The sequence below is a fragment of the Typopeltis vanoorti genome, chromosome 10 (genome assembly GCF_054136105.1).
Source record: "Typopeltis vanoorti isolate ZY-2024b chromosome 10, IOZ_Tvanoo_1.0, whole genome shotgun sequence".
Lineage (NCBI taxonomy): Eukaryota > Metazoa > Arthropoda > Arachnida > Uropygi > Thelyphonidae > Typopeltis > Typopeltis vanoorti.
This window is the reverse complement of record NC_143558.1, coordinates 94,156,710-94,181,885: the sequence shown is the minus strand read 5'-3', so window position 1 is coordinate 94,181,885 and position 25,176 is coordinate 94,156,710. Positions and strand designations below refer to the sequence as shown.

The following is a 25,176-nucleotide window of genomic DNA, read 5'->3' as shown; positions in this document are numbered from 1 at the left end:
CTGTCTTTGCACTCATCACATTCTCAGGCAATGCATTCCAATCACCCACCACCCATGCAAAAAATCTACTCCTCATCCCCTTTACTCTCACCCACCTTATTCAGCTTTCAAGTATGGCCTCTTGTTCTTCTCTGTCTCCAATATTCTGTGAAAAACTTCATCCATGGTAATCTGGTAATTACCCCTTACCAACCTACACATCTCGATCATGTTTCCCCTATTCCCTTTAACCACTAGACTGCAGTTTGCATTCTTTCAATCTGTCCTCTCATTCCAGAGAACAGAAACCAACTTAGTCAATCGTTTCTGAACACACTATATCTCATCATCCTTTTGAAAACCTGGCAACCAAATCTGTGCACAGTAATCCATATGAGGCTTGATCAAACTCTTGTATAGTGGAATCAGAACATCCTTAATTCTACATATCAGTGTTCTCCACATCATTAGTATGTTAGCAATTAATTTATTTCTAATTTTGGTTGTAGCCATGAAAATGTTTTCATATATACTGGTAAAATTGTACTTCATCTTTAGCTTTTGGACACCAGTGTAGTTTGTCATGTGGCAGCGTATCGAAAGCCTTTGCAAAATCTAAGTATACTACTGTATATGCATCTCCCTTGTCCAATTTGTTTGTCAGCTTGTTATAATAAGTAAGTAGATTGCTAAAACACTATCTTCCTTTAGCAAGCCCATGAGAGAATTCTACATTTTAATCCAGTTCTGAATCCTTGTCCACAGCTCCAGACAAGCAAATTGGCCTGTAATTTGAAGCTTTATGAAGCAGAACAATTTTGCCATCTTTCCACTCCTTTGGAACCTGGGGTGATCTAAGACTAGTTAAAAATGTAAGTTGAAGGTGTTAACTACCAGGAACATTCTCTTAAGACATTAAGATATGCCATCAAGTCCCATATCCTTGTTGACATCAAGTTTACTCATTTCCTCATATACCTTCTGCTCATTCACCATCCTTGATTCCTCCCCATTCCTACTGCTCTAAAGGTCTGCATTATGTTACAATCTCAAGAATGGAATACTTTAATGAACTGCCCATTAAACACCTACACTATGTTCTCCTCAGTGTTTATCATTCTTCCATTATCACTGACCAACATCATCATCCCGTAATCATTCTTCCTTGTACTAGCCACGAAAGAACTCCTTAGGATTTCTTTTAGCATAATTTGCTAAGTGCTGCTCATATTGCACTTTTGCCATCCTTACTGAGTGAGTCACCTTCTTTGCTTGCTCTTTCTACTTCTCATGTAACTGATTATCTATACTCATCTTGTGCCACTTTCATAATGCTTTTTTTTGTTTAAGATTGCATGCTTCACTTCTTCAGTCATTTTACACCTACCTCACGTAATCTCCTGACCTTTGGAATACACTCAGTCATTGCTTCTGCCAGATAATTCCTGAGTAGAAACCAAGCAGCAGTGATTTCTTTCCCATGCAATTCCTCATTCCATAATATCACTGCAAGCTGCCCCCTGAGTTTGTCATAATCACCTGCCTTATAGTTCCACATAAACTCCTTTCTCACAAAAGTCCTGATATGGCTGGCCACCACCCAAGTGATCACTTCATGGTCACTTTTACTAACTGGAGAGATGCGACACTTTCATGTACAAGAAAAATATTCTGATAAGATAATCAAATCCAAGACCCTTGATCCACATGTGGCCTCTGTTACATACTAGTTATCCCTTAAAACTCAAGAAATTAATTCTCTTTGGTTCCTGATGCTGTCTTTTCATTCCAGTCTATATTACCATTATTAAAATTTCCCATAATGATGATGATGATGACCATTTTCTTGTTAGCCAGACCAATTTATATAAACATTTCCTTCTCACTACTTTCCACATTATCAGGTCTGTTGCAACACCCCACTAAACATGTCCTTGATACATGTCCCTGGCACACATAAGTTACTATTGGAAGTGTGCATCATCTTTTCTCGAATCTCTTCTCACCTTAAGTTGACCAAGTTGCTTTGCTTTAAATTCCTGATAGAGCATTTTTGTTGAGGCTATTATGTTGAGCAACCTTGATTGCTGGACTTAATGTGCTCGTTCATTTATTTGCCCCAGATGTAAAATTGGAGTTCTCTGAATATTTTTTGCTGTTTGTTGTCTATTCTTTGAGTATACTATCATTTCTTTTGTAGGGTGTGGTGTTTTGAATTTGTTGGAGACTCTCCCATACTCCTTGTGCAGCTGGGCAATTGTATAATAGATGTTCTGATGTTTGCTCTCCAGGGCAGAATGCACACTTTTCAGGATGTCACTGTTCTCTGTGTAATTCATCTTGTGAAGTAAGGATGTGTTGCCACTTTCCATGCTAGAGCAGCTCTAGATAAATTAAAGACCAAGAAATTATATGCTTTGTTTCATCCTTTATGAAAGTGTAAGCAAAGTTTGCATGTGTCTTCACTTCATGACTGGACTACTTGTATATGGAAACTTCACATCAATTGCTTTAGTATCCTATAATGCAAAGCACGTATCCTTACAGACATGTATAATGATATGCATTATGGGAAGGGCCGCTACCCAGAGTGGTTTTGACCTTTATTGAGGTCTCATCAGTGGGAGCCAGACCTCAAAGTGATACTAAGCTTGAAGTAATGCAGAAGTCATTTCCATATACAAGTAGTCAAGAGGTATCTATATTCAACCTTAGATGCACTAGCTTCACTCTTCTACAGGAGCACATTGCCACCACCCACATTCTCCTGGCTGACACCAATGAAGCTATCCATACGCTGGAAGCGGAGCTTTCCACGACGCTTAACGTCGACCTTTGAATGATCTGCTCTGATGTCATTCTTGAATTCTTCAGTGGACAAAGAATTTCAAAGAATACGATGTTGCCACATTAAGAAATTTGAAAGTCTACAGATAACTCAGCTTCCAAACCTCAACTGCCTCCCAACATGGTAATAAACCTATCTTCCATCACCCTGAAGCCTAAAGCAATTAGTGCACTTGCACATGGCTATAACTTTGCAATAGAAAGTAACCTAAGAAAATTCCTGCAAAGGAAATAATGATACAAGTAAAACGACATATCCACAGCTTTCCCAACCATATTGCCAGTGACATCAGACTGGATGTAGCCAGTGTTCTCACCCAAGTGAAACCACCAAAAAGCAACCTATTAAAAGCAACAACAGAATAATTAAGGATAAGGGAAATGCCACTGTGGTTTTAAACCCAGCAGATTACTCAGGTAAGATTGCTTCTTTACTTCTAGATCGTTCTACCTGCCTCCCTATGGACTGATCCCACCAGCACCCAAATCAGAACACTCCATAGGCACCTTAAAAAGATTGTCTCTTGGCATTTAGAAGTTACAGACTAAATCCTTATAGCTCTAGACATTCCCCCCCCCCCCCAAGATATATGGACTACCAAAAATCCATAAACAGAATGTGCCATTACATCCCATTGTGGATGGCATTGATTCACCCACATACAAATTAGCCAAACATTTAGCCAAAGTGCTCACACAATATACTGGCAACACACCTTCACACATAAACTCAGTCCACTCTAAAGCTCGCACTCCAACACACAAACTAAATGGTCAGTTTTGATGTCTCCTTATTCACCCATGTCCCACTCAAAATATCTTAGATCTCATCCAAGCCATATTTCCTCCTTATTTCAGTTCGCTATGAACTCCAGCTATTTCGTTTGGCAAGGAAAATTCCATAAACAGAGGAGACTGCCATGGGTTCTCTACTGTTCCCCCCCCCCCCCCCCCAAATCAACTTCTTTATGGAGACCTTTGAAGAAAGAGCTTTAAACTCCTCCCCACATAAACCCATTGTCTGGCTATGCTACATGGATGATGTATTCTCTATTTGGCCACATGGCCTGGATAACATTGAACACCCCCAAGATCCAATTTATCTTAGGAAAAGGAAAACAACAACAGCCTCCCATTCCTAGATACTCTGATTACACACCAGCCTGATGGATCCCTGGCATTCTCTGTTTACAGAAAACCTGCACATACAGGTAGATACATTCACCAGCAGATACATACCCCTCCCCAACAATATTAGATTATAAAACCCTACATAACAGGGCAAATTAATCAGTTCTGATATGTGCCCTCACTACTGAACTTTACCATATCCTTAAGGCTTAACAAATTCAAATTTAGGAACTGCAACCAAGCATTATGATGATCACCATATGCATAACCTGTGGAAGCTTTAGGCTTATCTTTGTGGAGGTTTAAAGTTTATTTTTTCACTTGGTTAGAGTATAATAAATTTAGTTTAATCCTTTATCCAAGTGTGAGCAAACAAAGTTTGCGCCTGAAAGTATCTTCAGGACTAGGTTAAGGTGGTACATACCAGGGCAACTCGTTGCAAAGGTGAAGCAAGCTACTAACACTCCTATCTCAGTATCTCCTATAATGCAAAACACATCTCCTTGCGGATATGTCTAATGTTATGCATTAAGGGAAGGGCCACTACCCAGACTAGTTTCAACCTTTATTGAGGTCTCTTCAGTGGGAGCCAGGCCCAAGTGGAGATATCAGGCAGAAGCATTAGCAGGTCATCTCTACCTATAGGAATTGCCAATTGGTGTGCCACCCTTTTTTAATAATTTACTCTGGATTTAGAGAAAGATGTTGAAAGTTTATTTTTCACTTGGTTAGAGTATAATAAATTTAGTTTAATCCTTTATCCAAGTGTGAGCAAACAAAGTTTGCGCCTGAAAGTATCTTCAGGACTAGGTTAAGGTGGTACACACCAGGGCAACTCGTTGCAAAGGTGAAGCAAGCTACTAACACTCCTATCTCAGTATCTCCTATAATGCAAAACACATCTCCTTGCGGATATGTCTAATGTTATGCATTAAGGGAAGGGCCACTACCCAGACTAGTTTCAACCTTTATTGAGGTCTCTTCAGTGGGAGCCAGGCCCAAGTGGAGATATCAGGCAGAAGCATTAGCAGGTCATCTCTACCTATAGGAATTGCCAATTGGTGTGCCACCCTTTTTTAATAATTTACTCTGGATTTAGAGAAAGATGTTGAAAGTTTATTTTTCACTTGGTTAGAGTATAATAAATTTAGTTTAATCCTTTATCCAAGTGTGAGCAAACAAAGTTTGCGCCTGAAAGTATCTTCAGGACTAGGTTAAGGTGGTACACACCAGGGCAACTCGTTGCAAAGGTGAAGCAAGCTACTAACACTCCTATCTCAGTATCTCCTATAATGCAAAACACATCTCCTTGCGGATATGTCTAATGTTATGCATTAAGGGAAGGGCCACTACCCAGACTAGTTTCAACCTTTATTGAGGTCTCTTCAGTGGGCCTGGCTCCCACTGAAGAGACCTCAATAAAGGTTGAAACTAGTCTGGGTAGTGACCCTTCCCTTAATACATAACATTAGACATATCCGCAAGGAGATGTGTTTTGCATTATAGGAGATACTGAGATAGGAGTGTTAGTAGCTTGCTTCACCTTTGCAACGAGTTGCCCTGGTGTGTACCACCTTAACCTAGTCCTGAAGATACTTTCAGGCGCAAACTTTGTTTGCTCACACTTAGATAAAGGATTAAACTAAATTTATTATACTCTAACCAAGTGAAAAATAAACTTTCAACATCTTTCTCTAAATCCAGAGTAAATTATTAAAAAAGGGTGGCACACCAATTGGCAATTCCTATAGGTAGAGATGACCTGCTAATGCTTCTGCCTGATATCTCCACTTGGGCCTGGCTCCCACTGAAGAGACCTCAATAAAGGTTGAAACTAGTCTGGGTAGTGGCCCTTCCCTTAATGCATAACATTAGACATATCCGCAAGGAGATGTGTTTTGCATTATAGGAGATACTGAGATAGGAGTGTTAGTAGCTTGCTTCACCTTTGCAACGAGTTGCCCTGGTGTGTACCACCTTAACCTAGTCCTGAAGATACTTTCAGGCGCAAACTTTGTTTGCTCACACTTGGATAAAGGATTAAACTAAATTTATTATATCTTTGTGGAGTTGGGGGGGGGGGGTTAGCAGCATAGTGGATATTTTTAAAAAAATTGCACATTATATCCAATTTAGTCTGCACAGTCTTTTTTTGCATAAATTTCACCTGTAGTAAGCAACTACAGCTTGTATCATTCTTACTACTTTGCTAAATCTCTCTCTTTCTCTCTCTCTCTCTCCATGTTGGGGTCCATTTCCTCAAACTGAATTGAGAAGTGCCTCTGCCAATTTTTTCATTGTCAACTTTTTTTTGTGGGGGGCTGCTTTGCTTCTTCCTGTTCTGCTTCTCTCTCTCTCTAATGTAAATAGTGACAAATAGGCTTAGCAACACTATCTTGTCACCAATTTCTTATAAGGTGGTCTTTGTTGCATCCTGTGAATGTATGGATATATATTTTCAGCAGCCTCTTCCAGACACCATTCATACTCTGTGCTGTCATCTAACTTCATACTGCATACATATTCTTGTATAATGCAAGATATATATTCCTTCAAAAAGTCTGAGAGGTTGCTCACCCTCAGCAGTAATAATAGCCTGAAAAGAATAATTTCTTAAATAAATACCTTTAACACAGCCAATAACACCCTGGGCTCATGTGTTGTGGAAGTGAGAGGTGGTATTTGGTGAACTTGTTAATGGGATGGCTGTTGTAAGATGAGTGGCCATAAGTTGAGGACTGTCTATTGTGCATGTGTGTAAAAAAAAAAACTACCAATTAATGCTGTGTGTGAGTAGGTGGTAAAGAAGAAAATCCTTTTGGTCTCATTGAACAGCTGGAGTTTCCTCATTTTTATATTTCTTAATGTTTCTAAATTTCTGATTGATTTTCATTTTGAAGCTAAAGCAAAAAAATTGAAATTACAAAATTAAAATGGTGAAAGATTCATCTGTAATTTTTAAATTACCAATAAGTTAACTAATATGATCCAAATTTAAAAATGAAAAATAACTTTACTATAACATGAAATTGGTTGATATTGGTAGTGATCCCTTGTTAAACTTACAAATTACCTTATAACAGGGATTTTAAGAATGAACCAACTCAAAACAGATAAATGTAATAAAAATGTCTGTTTTGTTGCACTTGATTTATAGTCATATAATAATATTGTTATATTTAAGAGAAACACAAATTGATGTATAAAATGAGTAACATTTAATGCAGTCATTAAATTTCATTAATTTATAAGAAAATTTTCTATAAACTGTATAATACAATCCTCATTTTGCTAAAATAGAAAATATAATAAATAAGACATCTTTTCTGTTTCAGATTTGCAAATTTAAATTTGTGAAAAGTCTTGAACTGTTTTTCCTGTGACTTGAACATGAAAGATTATAAAACTTGCTGGGAATTTCTGGGACAGAATCCCTAGTTACAACTTCTATCCAATACTGCTCCCATCACTATTATGGTCTGATTTTTCTGTTGCAAAACAATCAGAAAAATATACAACGATCATCTACAGGGGAAAAAAAAAAAGCCAACCTCCTGGCTTTTTTCACTTCTCTAATTCTTGTTCTGCTGATTTTGGTAAATGTCCTCCAAACATTCACCGCTCAATGGTCCTCTCAAGAAAGAGATCAGAAAAATTTGCCTCGAATTGGATATTGCCATGAAGGCCAATTCTCCTGGTCCTGATGGCATTCCTTAGGTTGTCTTAAAGATTTGTGCTCCAAAGTTGACTCCCATTTCTATGCTGTCATTTTGCATTCACCTTGAAGTGTGGAAATTAGCTCACATTCAACCTATTCTAAAAAAAAAAGGGCAATAAATTTATACCTTCAAACTGCTGTCCAATTTCTCTTATTTCAGTTCTATTCAAAGTAATGAAAAGAGCTATCAAACTCTGCTAATAAATGACTGCCAGTATGGATTCTATCACTGTTGATCAAGACGATCTACTCTCTCATCTATATCTGGACAAATACCATGGAAAAGTGGTGTTTCAAGTAGTTGCCCTTGAGATCACCAAGCCTTTTGACTGGATCTGACATAGACCTGACTAGTAAATCCTCATCATTTGGTCTGTCCCCTGATATTTGCATTTGGACTGCCAGCTTTGACTAGATACTCACTTTTTGTGATGAATAGTTCCCTATTTTCTAAGTATACAACAATGAAGGAGTCCCACAAAGCTCTGTTCTCTCACTTACCATATTCCTTCTATATATAAATGATCAACTCCAGCAGGCTACCAATCCAATATATATTTTTGCTGATGACAGCATACTGCATTCCTCCTTTTTATTCAACAAACCTGGCAATGCACAAATCGATTTCTATAGCCTTAACCACTACTACCTTAAATACACATCTCCAAATGTTCATAAGTAGGGTTTGGATAATATAGTAGATTTCAATGCTAGCAAAATGCTCTGCTTTATTTCCCACACACAAAAAAGAATCCTTCTCTTCCAACCTTCCCTATGTATGATGAGACTTATCTTCTTAGGATAACACTCGCCTTAAATCTCTCTTGATACAAACATTACAAATATTGCCTCCTCTGCTTCCAAAAAATTAGGTTTTATTTTTTACCCAAGGCATTACTTTAATTTCCTCCAAAACAACTTCTAATTTTATACAAATTCTTCCAACCATGGAATATTGCTCTTGCGTGGTATGCCTAAGCACTCCCTAAAGATACTACACTCTGTAGCAAAGGGTAGTCAGACCAATTAATGACTGTATTCCCACTAATGCACTTTGTTCACTTACACATGCTCAGTTTCCTCTGCTTGCATTTTCTACAAATACTTCTATGGCCACTGTTCATCAGTAATATCCTCACTTTGTCAAATCTGTTTATATGTGTGCAGCAACTGATCATTACTCCCTCAAAGTCTCTAAATTCAGAGAACACATTTCTCCTCTTAATTCATCCTTTATCCCTTCCACTGCTGCTTTCTGGAATGGTCTACCATCTTGTGTTTGCCCAAGCAATCCAATCCACAACTCTTAACCGTGTCAGATCAGTCGCAGCTGATCTGACAGATACAAACAAATTGTTTTAATATAAATATTCTTACATATATCCAGTTATAGCTGGGAAGTTATGACTAGCTGTGCACACGTATATTACGAGTGATATTTGATAGTAAATTGTATCTGAGAGATATCGCGAACTCCGATGTCAGTATAGTATTTTTATTTTTATTTTTTTAACTTGCCGTTGAAAATGGCAAGTTAAAAAAATTATATGGATCGGATAATCCATCAGGTGTTGTAGAAATTCAGAGAATGTTACTCGAATCCGATGATGAGAATGATGGTCGAAAGTGAAAGTGATATTTATTAGTAAATTGTATCTGAGAGACACCGTGAACTCCAATATCAGTATAGTATTGGTTTAGTTGTTGTTTTTAGTTGTTGTTTTTTCTTTGTTTCTTTGTTGAATAATTTCTAGATTGTAACTGAAAATAAATAAACCATCATCATCAAATTTCTGACATTTACCCTCAAGGGGGTGTGCAGGATATGATAGTACTACATGAAAAAATTACATCATTACTAACTTCCTATCTACAATTTTCCTCCAAATCAGTCTGTTACTTGTCAAGACACCAACATTATCAGATCTTATATTTCTATCCTCTAAGGCACTTTGTACCGTATCAATCCACCTATATCTTGGTCTTCCTCTGGATCGTTTTCCTGTCAACCTGGCAGAGAACACTTGTTTTGCTAATCTTTCCTCGCCCATTCTGTTTAAGTGACTATACCACCTGAGATTAGCTCTGCTAATGCATTCCTGGATGCTGAATGTGAAGTTCTTTCCTAATATCCTTGTTTTTAATATGATATTGCCATTGATGCTATCTGTTTACCCCCCCCCCCCCCAATCTTTCTCAGGACTCGTATCTGCAGTCTCTAGTCTTTGGTCAAGTGTTTTACTTCTGTTAAATAGTTGTTTTTCTTATTTTTATACTTAATTAGTTGTTACTTAATTATTTTTGGTTTATCTTTAATTAGTTTGTCGCTTGATTAAAATCCTTCCTTATTTAATTTTATCCTACCTGGCTCTATTGTTATGTTGCTGCTTTCTCTATATATTTTCTGTTTTATATATCTTTCTATCGCTATTTTACTTCGTCAGATATCGGACCTAATATACTTATATCTAGGATTGTTTCCTCTTCGGATACTGCCAAATTTATATTATGCTGTGCCAGCCAGTATCCTATAGCAGAAAGAATCCTTGCTAAGGGAGACAATACTAGATTCTGAGACTTTCTTATAAAATATCTTACTTTAACATAGCCATATAGATTCATACTATTGCAGTCGTGACCTAAATCTATAATTATATACACGTCCTAATTCCTTCCCGACAAAATAGGTTCTATTTTTATAAGTGGTAGTTTGGAATCGTAATCAGGTATGACTCAGGTTTAGGTAAATATGACATGTTTATTGGAATATCTAAACAGAATACACAAAAATTCATACACTCAATTTGACTCAATACTAAATAAAAAACTCGAGTTAAGAGGTTAACATATTCTAAATTAAATCAAAGGTTAAGAAACATTGTAAAACACAGTAATTGAAAATTGAGATAATTGCAAATGATATGAAGTTAAGTTAAATTTCCTTGCTGCAATGCTATTCATAAGATAATATAAACCAACATTCTTATGTTACTCAGTTACTATAAATCCACTATTCTAATCTTGTTAAGTTAACTCAATCACATACAACAGAAAGATCTCTTCCAAACAATTCTTCTTACTCTCAAAAGAGGTTAACTTCCTAATTAGAGACTGTCCATAGAGTTCTTTAGCAAATGTTCTTAATTTACATACACATATAATCTTCTCTCTTCTAAGGAATATTATACACAAAATAGAGTAATTTTACTCTACCGAACACTTTCCCACATCTTTCAGCACAACTTGTACGTCTGGTTACTTCTTGTCTATTGGCTGTACTTACGGCAACGTTGGGGTTATGCTATCTTCATGATTTCTGCCGAAAACGGACTCGAATCTCTGTGTTTCAGGATACATTTCGATGGGACTTTTCAGCAATGGCCTGACTCTGCTAGGACTGTAAATTTTACCTTTAGCTCTGCGTAGAATCCTACTCCATTCTCAAGAAAACTCGCTGTCCGACATCTTAGTACAGACTTCATCCCCCCCCTACGCGAAACTACCCGCTAACTTCCGAACCGCCAAGAAGGAAAACGATACAGCGCTCGTCCCCTTATATTCTTCGTTAGAGCGCCCCCTTTTTTGGAGTCCCCCTTTTGCACACGACTCATCTCTTTTCACCCCTTGGATTCATCCCTTGCTTTCCCAACGCTGTTATGCTCTTGGATTCACGGAATTCACGTCAATATACGTTCCGCTTAAGTTACTGCTGCCGGCATTATGCTGGATATGTGTACTTGTATACATTCTAAGAATTATTACTTAGTAACTATCTGGTGACTTACAGTTAATCTATACAGCTTAAGTGAGGCTTAAAATTAATATTAACAAAATTCTTCCTTTAAGACATTCTCTAATTTGTGCAGGTATTTCTCTTTGTTAGTAAGTTTAGTATGTTAGATTCTGAATGAATGATTTCTTTGCTAGATTCCTTCATTCATGATCTAACACTTCTGACCCAGCTCTCAGGTCCATAAGTTAAAATTGGATTGAACACTGTCTTGTATACAGCTAATTTAGTATTTTGACTAATTTCTTTCTTATTCCATATAAATTTATTCAATTGACTTCCTACCATACCAGCTTTGTTGATTCTGTTGTCTATTTCCATATTTAATTTATCATCTTCACTAAAATCGTGCCTAAGTAGCCGAAATGTTTTACTTGTTCTATACGTTCTCCATTCACAATGCAGCTGATATTTTTAATGCTTCTGCCTATTTTCATTGTCTTTGTCTTGTTATTGCTGACCTTCATACCATATCTATCACAACAGTTATTCAATTTAATCAGGGAATCTTGCAGACTTGTAGTGTTTATTTAGAAGTATAACATCATCCGCTTAAAGCGAGGAGCTGACATTAACATCTCCAATTTTGATATCATGTATAATACCACTTTCCTTCATGATGTAATCCATATAGATAAGGAATAACAGAGGTGATAATGTACATCCTTGGCTGACACCAGATTTAACATTAAACCATCTCCCTATACTTCAATTCTAACTGCTGACTTACAACTCAAATAAAGACTAAGTATTGCTTGATATAATGCCCCATTAACAGAATATAGCTGTAGCATTTTGAATAACTTCTCTCTCTCTTGGCACCTTGTCATATGCCTTTTCCAGATCTACAAAACTTCAACAGATCTTTGTTATATTCCCATGATTTCTCAGCTATTTGTCATAAGGTGAATATCTGATCCTGACAGCCTATTTGGTCTGAATCCAGCTTGTTCCTCACCAAGCTTCTCTTCCACAATCCTTCTCAACAGTTTCTCAAGTATACTGGCATAAATCTTACCAGGAACACTCAGTAGGGAAATACCTCTGTAATTCTCACAATCAGTTTTATTTCCCTTTTTATATATGGGTACTATGAGAGCTCTACTCCAATCATCTGGAATTCGTCCGGGCCCTCTAAACTATGCAGTGTAGCCACTGTACAACTTTTATACCTCTATACTTGAGCATTTCTGGTCTAATATCATCTACTCCAGCTGCCTTTCCACATTTTAGACTTTTGATGGCTTTTTCTACTTCAAGCATGGATATATATTCCTGATTGCATGCCTGATCAGTGCTTTTTATCACTGTGCTGTAATCACTGCTCGTTTCATTTAGCAATTTTTTGAAGTAATTACGCCATACTTCAAGAATATCTTTTTCTCCAGTTTTCATATCACCTTTATCATCTCTAATTCCTTTTACAACACTCTTTCCTCCATTTCTGAGCTTGTTCAACAACCTCCAGAATATCTTGCCATCTTCTTGATATTTATTTTCTATGTTCTTACCAAAGTCTTCCCATGACTTTTGTTTAGCTAGTTTTACACAGCATTTAGCTTTCTTATATTTGTCTCTATATTCTCTAAGAGCACAAGCTGAGTTATTTTCCAGGAACTTTTGATATGCTTTCTTCTTTTCCTTCACTGCCTGTTTTACTTCCTGTGTTCACCAGGGAGTTCTGATTTTTCTATCCTTGCAGACAACCTCACCACATGCCTCTCTGGCAGAATCAATCAATGTTTTCTTTAGCTTGTCACTCAATCTTCAAGGTTTGATTTCTGTTCTCAAACTCTCATTTTTTCTCGAATAATGTTTGTATATTTTAGTCTACAGTTCACAACTGAGAGCTGCGCAACTTTTGTTTGTTTTAAAACTTTCTTACATGTTCTTCTTTTCGATATGAAATTCAATTTTATCCTGCTTAAGACTAAATGGTGATCACTTCCAATTTCGAATCCTCTGTACACTCTAGTGTCCTACACCAGAGAGAAAATATCACTATCAACAATAATATAGTCAATGAGACTTTTCTTATTCTTTGCCTCTTCTCTCTATGTGAATTTAGCACATTTTTATGTTGGAACATGGTGTTAGTAATAACCAGTCCATGTCCTGAGCTGAAATCCAACAGATATTTGCCATTATTATTAGCTTTGCTCTTTTCTCCAAATTTTTCCAAAATATTTTTGTATGTCTGACAATCATTTCCTACTCTGCTATTTAGATCCCCAACAAGGACCAACTTTTCCTTGTTCATTGTGTCAGTTGCTTTTTCTAAAGCCTCAAAAAATTCCTCCACTTCTACCTTAGGAGAACCTTCTGTGGGACAATAGACACAAATAAGTCTCATTCTCCAGTTCCCCATTCTGATATTTGCCCACATCACTCTACTTGAAATTGCCTGCCATTCAAGAAGATTAGCCTCGTATTACATGTTGAATACTATGGCTACTCCTTCTTTTCCTTGATTGTCATTGCCTGAATAAATAAACCATCATGTATTATTTTTGCAGTGTTTTTTTTTTTTTTAAGTTTTATCAAATTTCAGCACATACTAGTTATGAATATATCTCTTGGATACTCACGACTCCTAAGCTGCAATTTCTTCGACCATGATCTCTGTACGGTTAGAGGTAAATGTGAACAAGGAAATTCCTTCTTAAAGAGCTGTAGGTTGAAATTGTTGGGAAACATTATGGGAAGGGCTTTTCCCAGAGGATTGAGGTAGATGGAATAAATTATTATTATGTGACACCTCCAGGGAGTCCAAAGACTCGCCGAGGGAGAGTGTGCCAACAGCATCGAACTATTGAACCCCTTCCAAGTACTAATCACGACTTGCTTTTTAATTTTTTGCTAGGAATTAGTAGCAGAGAATCTACCAATCGACCAACCTTTACTGGCAAAGTAAAGGTTGGTCGATTGGTAAATAAGGAAGAGGAGAAGCAAGTTTGATAAGTTAGAAGTTTTATTGAAAAGGGATGTTGGACAACTTCTGCTCTTGTTTTAACAGGCCTAACAGCAAGTGGAGGAATGATGTTTGCCAATTTACTGGAGCAGTGACCATGGAAGTACTTGTAGAAGAGAGAGAGAGAGTGGAAACAGTCTGTGAGATAGAGGTTGAAGTGAGCTGCTGAGGGAATAATCATCTGTGAGCTGAATTGCTCTCCTCTGGTCAACAAGAATTTTTAAGATGGTTTTAAGTTCATCACCCCCCCCCCCCAAATATGTGAACAGTATTTTAAGGATGGAGGGATTTGAGATTTATATAGGGTTAGTAGCTGGATGGGTGTAAAACAGTTTCTTGAGCAGGATACACTGCCTAGTTTTTTTAGAAGCTGAGAAAGCTATTAATGTGATGTGATGTGTTTTTGTTAGGAGAGGATGGAGGTAAATGTCAGTCCAGGGAGGGAGAATTCATCTTGTGGTGATATGTGTGTGTTACTGAGGGTGAGGGAAAAGGCAGGACTTCATTTTGGCAGCATTGAAGGTGACTAGATTATCCTTTCTTCACTGAAGGATGGTATGGAGATCAGTGTTTGAGGCACTAGTTGCAGATTACATAGTTTATCAAGGGAAGGATGAATGGAGTGCTATTGTCAGTAGAGCTATGGATGGAATTTGTAGCGATCGAGAGTATGTCATTTATTTATGAGAGAATAGAGCCTTGAGGCACTTTAGAATTGGTGCCAAAGCTCGAAGAGAGGGTGCCATCCGCCATGATATGTAGTGAATGACCAGAGAGAAAGCTGGCTATCCAGTTAGAGGGTGGCATGTAGACCAAAGACATTCAGTTTGCTAAGCAGGCCTTGATGTCAGACATGATAGAAATCCCTGGAAATGTCAAGAGTGACAGTACACATTTCTCTAAAGCTTTCCATAGTACATGTGCAGTGGTCGATAATGTAGGCTAAGTTATCAGCCATGGATCTGGATTGGCAGAATTCATACTGGTGGTCATTGATTAACTGGTGGGCTTCTAGGTAGTGAACAGGTTGATTATTGATTACTTCATTATTTTGGAGAGGATTGACGTGATGGCAGTTGGTCACTAGTTGGATGGTAGGCTTTTGTCTCCTTTTTTTTTTTTTTTTGAATAGGTTGGATATATGCTAGTTTCCATGAAATGTAATAAGTGCTGAGTATGGAAGATTTAAGAGATGATAGAGGACAGGTGTTAGCTATGGAGACAACATTTGAGTACAATGGAAGAGATTCCATTGGGACCAGACCAGTGTAGAAGAAACATATAGCAACTGACGCACTATATGACTCCTGTGGTCTTTCTGCTGAAAGGCCACAGGAGTCATATAGTGCGTCAGTTGCTGGCATGGAAGGAGGTGATTTGGTTTCATAGTCTATTTAGGAGTTAGAGGAAAAGGAGGGATACTAGGAGGTGAGCTTTTTCTTTGGGTGTTGTGACAGTGGTACCATCACATCTGCATGGGAGTGTAGATGAGCACAAACATTCCATTGCATTCTTTCCCCATAGGTTGAATATGAAGCTGGGGTTCTGGATGCAAGCTACTTGCATTAAGCTAAGTTTTTTCTTTAACTGCTTTCATACTTCTGTTGAACCAAGACTTGGAAAGTGGACAGGAATTTTGGATGGAATGATGGATGAATGCCATCATGAGAGGAGACTAATGAAACAGGCTAGAATAAAATCTGAAGGAATGTTTTCCAGCTAGAATTAGGGAGAATGATTATGGGAGGGGTATCTCTGATGGATCAGGATGGTGCAAGAATGACCAAGGCAGAAGTATTAGTAGATTTCTTTGGACCATTTTGTTAATGTTATTCATATTGATGGAAATGATATTGTTCTAAGGAAGCCGGAAGTTGAGTCAGTACTTCAACTTAGTTCCTTGAAGTTGAATGAGATGGAGATTTGTATTTTGACTGGATGGTGTTTTGCCAAGTGTTGTGAAAGAATGTGCTATGGAATTGACATTTCCATTGACTTGTTTAATGGTTTAATGAGAGGAAAGAAGGTAAGATCATTCTCCCACTGCTTGCATAGTCTGCATTTCTGGAGTGGTTAAGGTTTTAGAGAGAGTGGTTAGAAATAATATGGGATCGAGTAGATAAGGAAAAGATTCTGTATGCGAATTTACAAAAAAAAAAGGGTTGTTAAAAGGAGATTATTTTATTAATTTACTTATGCTTTATGTCACTACAGTAGCAGATAGCAGTGATTTACATACTGTGATATTTCTGGGTTTTTTACTAAGACTTGCATATGACAGTTGGGTGTATAAGTTATGACAGATGGTTTGAATAATCATTTCATTCATTGAATAGGAAATTTGATCAAAAGGTTGTGTTTAGAGAAGCTGTTTCTATTAGGGCATTCCCACAGGTAATCCCCTAATAGAAACATGTCTTGCGACCATTGTTGTTTAATCTGTTTGCTGATGATATTGCAAGTGGGGTGTAAGTTGATATTCAATTATTTGCAGATGATGCAAACTTGAGCAAAATTATGCTCATGTATACTGATTATGCAGAGCAATTTGAATAGACTGGCTCTGTGGACAGAAATGGCAGATGGCAATTTAACACCAGTAAATGTAAGGATTTACTTCCAAACTTATAACTGTAATATTAGGAGATGGTAGAAGCAAGAGATCCTGTAATAATGGCAGACAGAATTGAAGTTCAAAGAACATATTGCAAAAGTGATAAAAACAGCACAAAGAAATGCCATTAGAGTAAAAACTTGGACAAGTAGATATAAGGATGTTGTCATTTCACTGCACAAGACTTTGCGTAAATGAGGCATTATTCAGAGCAGTATTTAGCCTATACTTAAGTTGCAAGTCTGCATGCTATGTTTAGTGTTATTAATTTATATGAATCGCATTATGAAGGAAATGTCAAAATGGAAAATGTTCAGCTTGGCTTTTTTGAGCCTCCATAAATCCCCATCAGTGACGTGAGGAACCTTTATCTGGTCTTTCAACAAAAGGTGAGTTAGTTGCTCTTATATGGAGGTAGGGTTTTTTTTTTTTTTTTTTTGTTCGCCAGAACAGGCAAACCAGTCCCATGAACACACGCATCTACATGCATGGGACACACTAGGAAACCTAGGTCTAGCCACCTTATCCCTCGAGATGGTTGCGGTTGCAAGAATAAAAAACCTAGACGCCGTAAAAGGTAAAAGAGCAAGATTAAGTAAGGTTTTTTCTCCCTCTTTGCAGATGATGCTGTACTCTTATATATAATCTTCATGATTCTAACTAAATTGAATGACTGCTATAAGTTTGGTATGAAAATCAGCAGTAAAGAAAAAAAAAATGAAAATGGTCAGTAACCTCATCAACTGCATTTGCAATATAAAACAAGTTCTTATCACCTTATCCTCACCCAAGGATAAGGCAAATCACTTCCTGCACTACCACAGACTGCCCATTACATGCCTCCTCTGATCTTTTGCCAGAAGGACATAAGAAAAATCACTCGGCAGATTATGGGAATGATGTGGAGAACACTGACATGTAGAAGTAAGAATGTTTTGATTCCATAGGCTGCATAGGATTATTTTGCACAAATTTGGTCACCAGGTTTTCAAAAGGATGATGAGATGTTAGAGAAGGTCCAGAGATGATTGACTAAGTTGGTTTCTGGAATGTGAAATATGAGGACAGATTGAGAGAAATCAACTTGCAGAGCCTAGATAAAAGGAATAGAAGAGGCATTATCCAGATTAACATGGATGAGATTTTTCATAGAATATTTGGAGATGGAGAGAATAAGAGACTATCCCTGGAAGCTGTAAGGTGGGATGAGGAGTAGATTTTTTTGCATGGAGAGTGGTGAGTGATTGGAATGCATTGCCTGAGTGTGTGATGAGTGCAGGGACAGCGAATGCATTTAAGTCGAGGTACGATGAATTTGTGCATGTGAGAGCAGGACCTCTCACGATGAGTCTCTTGACTCCATGGAGGTCTGTTGATAATAATAAGTTCTAAGAAAAATTAGGGGAATAAACCGATGATATCACTGGCAGAATCATTTTCAAAATAAAGGTGATATTTGACACTCTTAGCATTCAAGAATATTTGAGGTAATTTATGATCACTTAAAGAATAGCATGGCCAAGAAAGAACCAAAGGACAACCAAAATCTAAGTTATTGGTGCAGTTCATAATCCTTAGAAGATCAAAATAATGGATAAGACCGTGGCCTAGATCGATTAATTCGGGTATCATGTTTAGGAAGTTAATACTGCAAACATGATACTATCATGGTGTATCCTGTACATCCCATGAAGTTGCATGTTAAGAATTTGATTATGGTATTTAAGAACAATGACAGATTCCAAGTGTCATGTTTGTAGTATAGTCATTTGATTATGTAGATGTGCTTCACAAGTATAAATATAAAAGACTTAGAATCTTCAGCAAACCAAAAAACCACTCTAACTTAAATATAGCTGTGAGAAAGTCCCCAAAATCGAAAACCATAATTCTTACTCATCTCTTTTAACAACTGAGGCTTCCTACTGGTGTCCATGGAGAATGTGTGTCTTAATACTTCAAGTTTTTAGTCTAATCAGCTCTACTTTTTATTTGCCTTGTGTTCATGTTTTTTATGTTGTACTCCTGTGTTTCTTACAGATGATGAATTATGGGAATCATATTAAACATTGGTTTTAATTCTTTCCCTAGTGCTGTTAAGCCCCTAACATGAATTGTACTCCTCAAGATATTGAGGAGTACAATTGGAATACCAAATATTGGATTTGTTGAACCATTGTTGAATTTCATTCCAGTATGCTGTCTTTATTGCATTAAGCCCTCAAGATGAACGCTTAAAGCATTGACTGTGGACAATCCTGAGGCTTGAAATATTTTAGCATTAAAAGGTTTGTCAAATGGGAGGAGCATGATATGAAGATCATTAATCTAGTACCTGTTATTGCTCGCATTTTTGTTTAATGAAAGAAAGGGATATATATATATATATATATATATATATATATAGAGAGAGAGAGAGAGAGAGAGAGATAATAAACTTTTTGTTAAGTTATCAGCTGATAAACCTTAGTCACCAAGATGAAATATCAGCTAGTCAGCAATAATCAGCATATTCTTAAGCATAAAGATGAGATATGCATGTGTTTACAGGCAAAACAAAATGTAAACACAGACTAATTTCAAAATTGGATAATTCTAGTCTTAATTAGTACATATACCCTCTATGGGTATGGTTACCTTATTTGTAAATCTTGGCTAAAGAGACATTTGTGCAAAGAATATTACTCCTCTTCACTGAAGTATCTGACAAATCACACTGTTATTATTAACCTGTGCCCAATTTTAATATATTATTTTCCTTTTCATTTCTTTGCTGAACTTCATTGTAGTGAACTGGGGAAAAAAAAAATTCTTATCTTGGACACAGATATAAAAAATATTAACATCATGCAGTTGAGAATACATCTCTTGACATAACCAAAACCAGACTGATTCAGGTGAAAAATATATTATTTTCTTCTGAGATTAAGTATAAAAAAGTTTTGAGTGCCTTTTTTTTTTTATAACCTGCCTGTGATCTGAAGAGTTTAGTTATCAGGTTCCTTACTTTAGTAAAAGAAAACACATTTCTTTGCTTTATTCTGTTTCTGTCCTTTAGTGATGGCAACTTACCAGACCTACCAGGACTTCATTCAACAAAATGAAGACAGAGATGGAATTAGATTTAGTTGGAATGTATGGCCGTCTAGTCGTCTCGAAGCTACACGGCTTGTGGTGCCTTTGGGATGTCTTTTTACTCCCTTAAAAGAAAGACCAGATCTACCTCCAGTGCAGTACGAACCTGTTCTTTGTAGCCGGCCAACTTGTAGGGCCATTTTGAATCCTTTATGGTAAAATACATTTAAATTATCTATTTTAAGTTAATTTAAAAATGTTATTCATGTGATTAGTTTTAAATTTTCATTTTTATAATTACTATTTTATAAGCTTGGTGTGCCAATCATTTACTTAAGTAACTACTTCATCTAACATGGTATGGTTGTATGATAAATTATAGAACATAAGCATAAATGTAAATTAGAAGGGGAAACAATGATCATCAAATGACACACAAAAATAGAAATATAAGTAAAATATAAAATTAAGGGGAAAATTTTGTTAAATGAAAACCATACGGGCAAGTAAGTTGGCTTGTGATATGAGTGAAAATTGTAAGAAAGCAAATCTCTCTGCAAAACTAGACAAACAAAAATTATGTGAAGACCTTAAATTAAAGATGCCAAGAAATTATATTTTTGGTTTCATCCTTTATCCAAATGTAAGCCAACAAAGTTTGCATGTGTAGTATCTTTGCGACTGGGCTACTTGTATATAGGGACTAATGACTTCGCATCAGTTGCATGAGTATCCCATAATGCAAGGCATATATATTGGAAGTTTATTTTGCACTTGGTTAGACTATAATAAATTTAGTTTAATCCTTTATCCAAGTGTAAGCAAACAAAGTTTGCGCCTGAAAATATCTTCAGGACTGAGGTAGGGTGGTACATCCCTTGGCAACTCGTAGCAAAGGTAGACCAAGCTCTCATCACTCCTTGTCTCAGTATCTCCTATCTCTCATAATGCAAAGCACATCTCCTTGCAGACATGTATACTGCTATGCATTAAGGGAAGGGCCACTACCCAGACTGGTTCGACCTTTATTGAGGTCTCGTCAGTGAGAGGCAGACCCAGAGTGGTGATATTAAGGCAGAAGCAATAGAGAAGTCATATTTACCTATACTAGTTGACAACCGGCATACCACCTTATTATTAAATTACTCTGGATTTAGAGAAAGATGTTGGAAGTTTATTTTGCACTTGGTTAGATTATAATAAATTTAGTTTAATCCTTTATCCAAGTGTAAGCAAACAAAGTTTGTGCCTGAAAATATCTTCAGGACTGAGGTAAGGTGGTACATCCCTTGGCAACTCATAGCAAAGGTGGACCAAGCTCTCATCACTCCTTGTCTCAGTATCTCCCATAATGCAAAGCACATCTCCTTGCAGACATGTATACTGCTATGCATTAAGGGAAGGGCCACTACCCAGAATCTCCCATAATGCAAAGCACATCTCCTTGCTGCTGTGCATTATGGGAGATTCTGGGTAGTGGCCCTTCCCTTAATGCATAGCAGTATACATCTCCACAAGGAGATGTGCTTTGCATTATGGGAGATACTGAGACAAGGAGTGATGAGAGCTTGGTTCACCTTTGCTACTACGAGTTGCCAAGGGATGTACCACCTTACCTCAGTCCTGAAGATATTTTCAGGCGCAAACTTTGCTTACAAGGCATATATACTTATGGACATGTATAATGCCATGCATTATGGGAAGGGCAACTATCTAGACTAGTTTTGACATTTATTGACATCAACATCTGTTCCAATCCAGAGTATTTTAGCAAAAAGGTGTAACACCTTTTGACTACTTATATATTGGAAATATGACTTCTGCATTACTTCAAGCTTTATCTCTTCTGGGTCTGGCTCCCACTGATGAGACCGCAATAAAGATTGAAACCAGTCTGGGTAGTGCCCCCCCCTCAATGCATAGCATTATACATGTCCATAAGGATATGTGTCTCTTAGTATCCCATAATGAGGCAATTGTGAAGTCATCAATTGCCTCATTATGGAATACTAAGGCATATTATATAAGGCCTTAATTGTATATAGGGCCTAGTATAAGATATAATAGGCCCTATATACAAGTATATCCCAGTCATGAAGATAATTCACATGCAAACTTTGTTTTCTTAATTCACAAATCTTCTGCCCATCCTCATAAGGTGCATTCCATAGACCCATCACCATCTTGGTTGCTCATCTCTGGATCCTCCACCCCCCCCCTTCCTAGAAACCTGGGTGATCAGATCTTATAAAGAGGTATAATAACCTGCTTGTCTCTGTTCATCATCAGTGTTCTTCAGTAACCAAGCAGTTTTAACCACTTTTGCAATATGCCCTCTAAACTTAAACTTCCTATCCATTAACATCCCCAAATCCTTGCTTCATCAATTCCAATGGCCAATGCCTTTTATCTTAGTGGAAATCAGCAAACAATTCTGAGCATTGCAGTGCCATTCACAAAGAGATGTGTCCCTGCAGGGTGTAGTTTTCATGTTCGGCATCTTCATTCCTTGCCAATCAGTAGCCAAATACTTTGGGATACAACTAGATAAAGGATTTCACTTCATGACTCATATCAGTCATGTCTGCTTGAAAGCAAATAGAGTAGTTATAGCTGGCTAAGCACAAAACTTAAACTGGTCCTATATAAGATATTGATCAGGCCAGTCCTGATGTATAACTCACTCACATGCGATCACAGTGGATTCAATTGTCAGTAAACTACAGATGATCCAAAAGATATGTTTACAAATAGTGTTTAACACACCATGGTTTGTAAGAAACATACAGTTTCACTGAGAAGCTGATATCCCTGAAATCAAAACTTTCTTATATGAAATGGCTGGAAATTCTTGAAAATGCTTCTATCCATCTTAACCCATTAATCTACCATGCAGTAAACTATAGTGAAAATGACCTGCCAAAGATAAAGTCCATAAGTTTCTTAAATCCACTGGCAGAAGCCCAAAATGGACGTGCCAAAGGCTCAGTAATATCCCAGATCTTTTACAATCTGCCACCTAGTGGTAGACTAAAACAAATGTCCCAAAAAACTATTGATCAAATAGTTAAGAAAAACTAGTAGTCAATAGGCCATATTGGGTGAGTCAAATGTTTAATAGAATTCATTAATCCAGCAGTTTTGTTTCAAATCCAGCAAAGGGATAAAGGACTCCAGATCCAATCAGTTTATTATGAACATTTAACAGTTTGCCATTGTATCTTCTAGTGTTTAGCTCCCACTGATGAAGAGACTTCAATAAAAGTTAAAATCGGTCTGGGTTGTTACCTCTCCCACAATGCATAGCAGTATACATGTCCAAGGAAGTTTGCTGTGCATTATGTGATACTGGGGCAATTGATGTCAAGTTAACAGCCTCTTTATACAAGTAGCTTAGTTGCAAAGATATTTTGTGTGCAAGAATCGTTTGTTTACCTTTGGGTTTAGTATAATTTATTTTGTAAATAAGTGGAAAAACTTTGTATTAGTGAAAAATGTTAATTCAGCATTTTCCTAATATTTCAAAATAGAATCCCCTGTTAGTTAAGGGTATATAGCAGCAGCAATTCTTGCTAATATCCAAAGTACATTTGTTATGGTTGTACCTCAGTTATGCTGGCCTGGTTGGCTGAGTGGTTAGCATGATATATGGCTCACCTGCATGCAGTCATACAGTGGATTCAAATATCCGCTTTCCAACCAACAGGCTGGGTTCAAATCCTGTCACTTGTGGGAGGCTTGAAGTGGCTTGAAAAAGCCCTGTGCTTGGTGTCTAGAGTAGGGTATTCAGACTAGGTAAAAAAATTAAATTTAAAAAATGCAGAAAATAATAATAGAAAAAAATCCCTAGTCCACCATAGTACTAATGTACTATTGGTTGACTAGGGATGTGTTTACGAAATAGCCTTTCGTGGGTGGAAGCTACGTAAAAATAAAAAAGTTGACTGTTCACTAATTTGCATTTTACATTCAGTTATCTTTTGCAATTATATCTTGCTAACTAACAAAGTACTGAAATTTCATTAAGAGAAATGTTTATTCCTTACTGGGAAGGGAAAAAAAAGTCACGTAACTGGCATTAGATTCTCATATGCTCTGAGGGATTAATAATAAATCCGAACAAGTCGAATTTTTCTTAAGTTTTTGGTTTGGTTTTTGTTTCAGTTCACTATTTTGATTGAGTGCTATGTGATTTAACTGTCTTTACAATGCTATTAATAGTGCTGTGTGTTTTTAATGGTGTAAACAAGTTAACATTTGTAGTGTTTTATTCAGCTTGTGTAATTATAAAATGGATATATTTCCAAGAAAGCATTCAAAAATATGCACTCTTTTTCAGCACATATCCATGACTCATAGACAAATTTCCAATGAGTGTGGTGTTGGGTACTGTTAATGCTTTAAAGAGGTCTAGGGAGACAGCTACCTTTTCTCCTGACAAAAAAGGAAAACTACACTTACTCAAGATTGTTTACTAGTTAATGAAAATAAAACGAATCTATGATTTTTTGCTGTAGAGACTTGGCAACTAGTTGGATTAATGTTTCTGACATGACAGTTTTTCGAAGATTGTTAGAAGCAGGGAGGAACTGGCCACAGACCAAAAAAAGAAACAACTGTTAAAGAAGGCTATGCAGAAAAAGGAGGCTCCAGTAGGCAAAGGGTACAAAAATTGGATTGTTGCAAAGTGGAAGAAGGTCATATTCTCAGATCAGAGCCATTTCTTTGTCCAAGAAGAGTTAGTACTCTATGCTCACAAATCAATGGCTGAGAAGACTTCCCACCTACCATCAACAAGCTCCTATACACCCAGCTAAAAAGATGTTGTGGGATTCTGCATGACAGCCTAGGATCAATAGTTCCTGTTTACAGTTAATGAGAAGTGACCAATACACAAAAATATTGGAGAAAAAAGTGGCCACACAGATCCAGAAAGACAGAACTCATCTCTCAACAGGATCTTTCTCCATGCTGTGCTCCAAAATAAAAAGTGAGTTTCTCAAAAAATGTAACATCCAATTACTTTAGTGGCCGGGTAACTCTCCTGACAT

The 25,176-nt window shown here is 37.0% G+C and overlaps 1 protein-coding gene across 4 annotated transcripts in view; it reads left to right on the top strand.

Annotated features, from left to right (window-relative positions):
* The window catches only part of Sec23 (transport protein Sec23), a 410,761-nt gene that overhangs the window by 194,401 nt on the left and 191,184 nt on the right, over positions 1-25,176 (top strand). For all 4 annotated transcript variants that reach the window (XM_090398784.1, XM_090398783.1, XM_090398782.1 and 1 more), the window contains exon 2: positions 20,109-20,340. In XM_090398784.1, coding sequence (XP_090254910.1) covers positions 20,111-20,340 — 230 coding nt within the window. In that variant the 5' untranslated portion in view covers positions 20,109-20,110. The remainder of the gene's footprint in view (positions 1-20,108; positions 20,341-25,176) is intronic.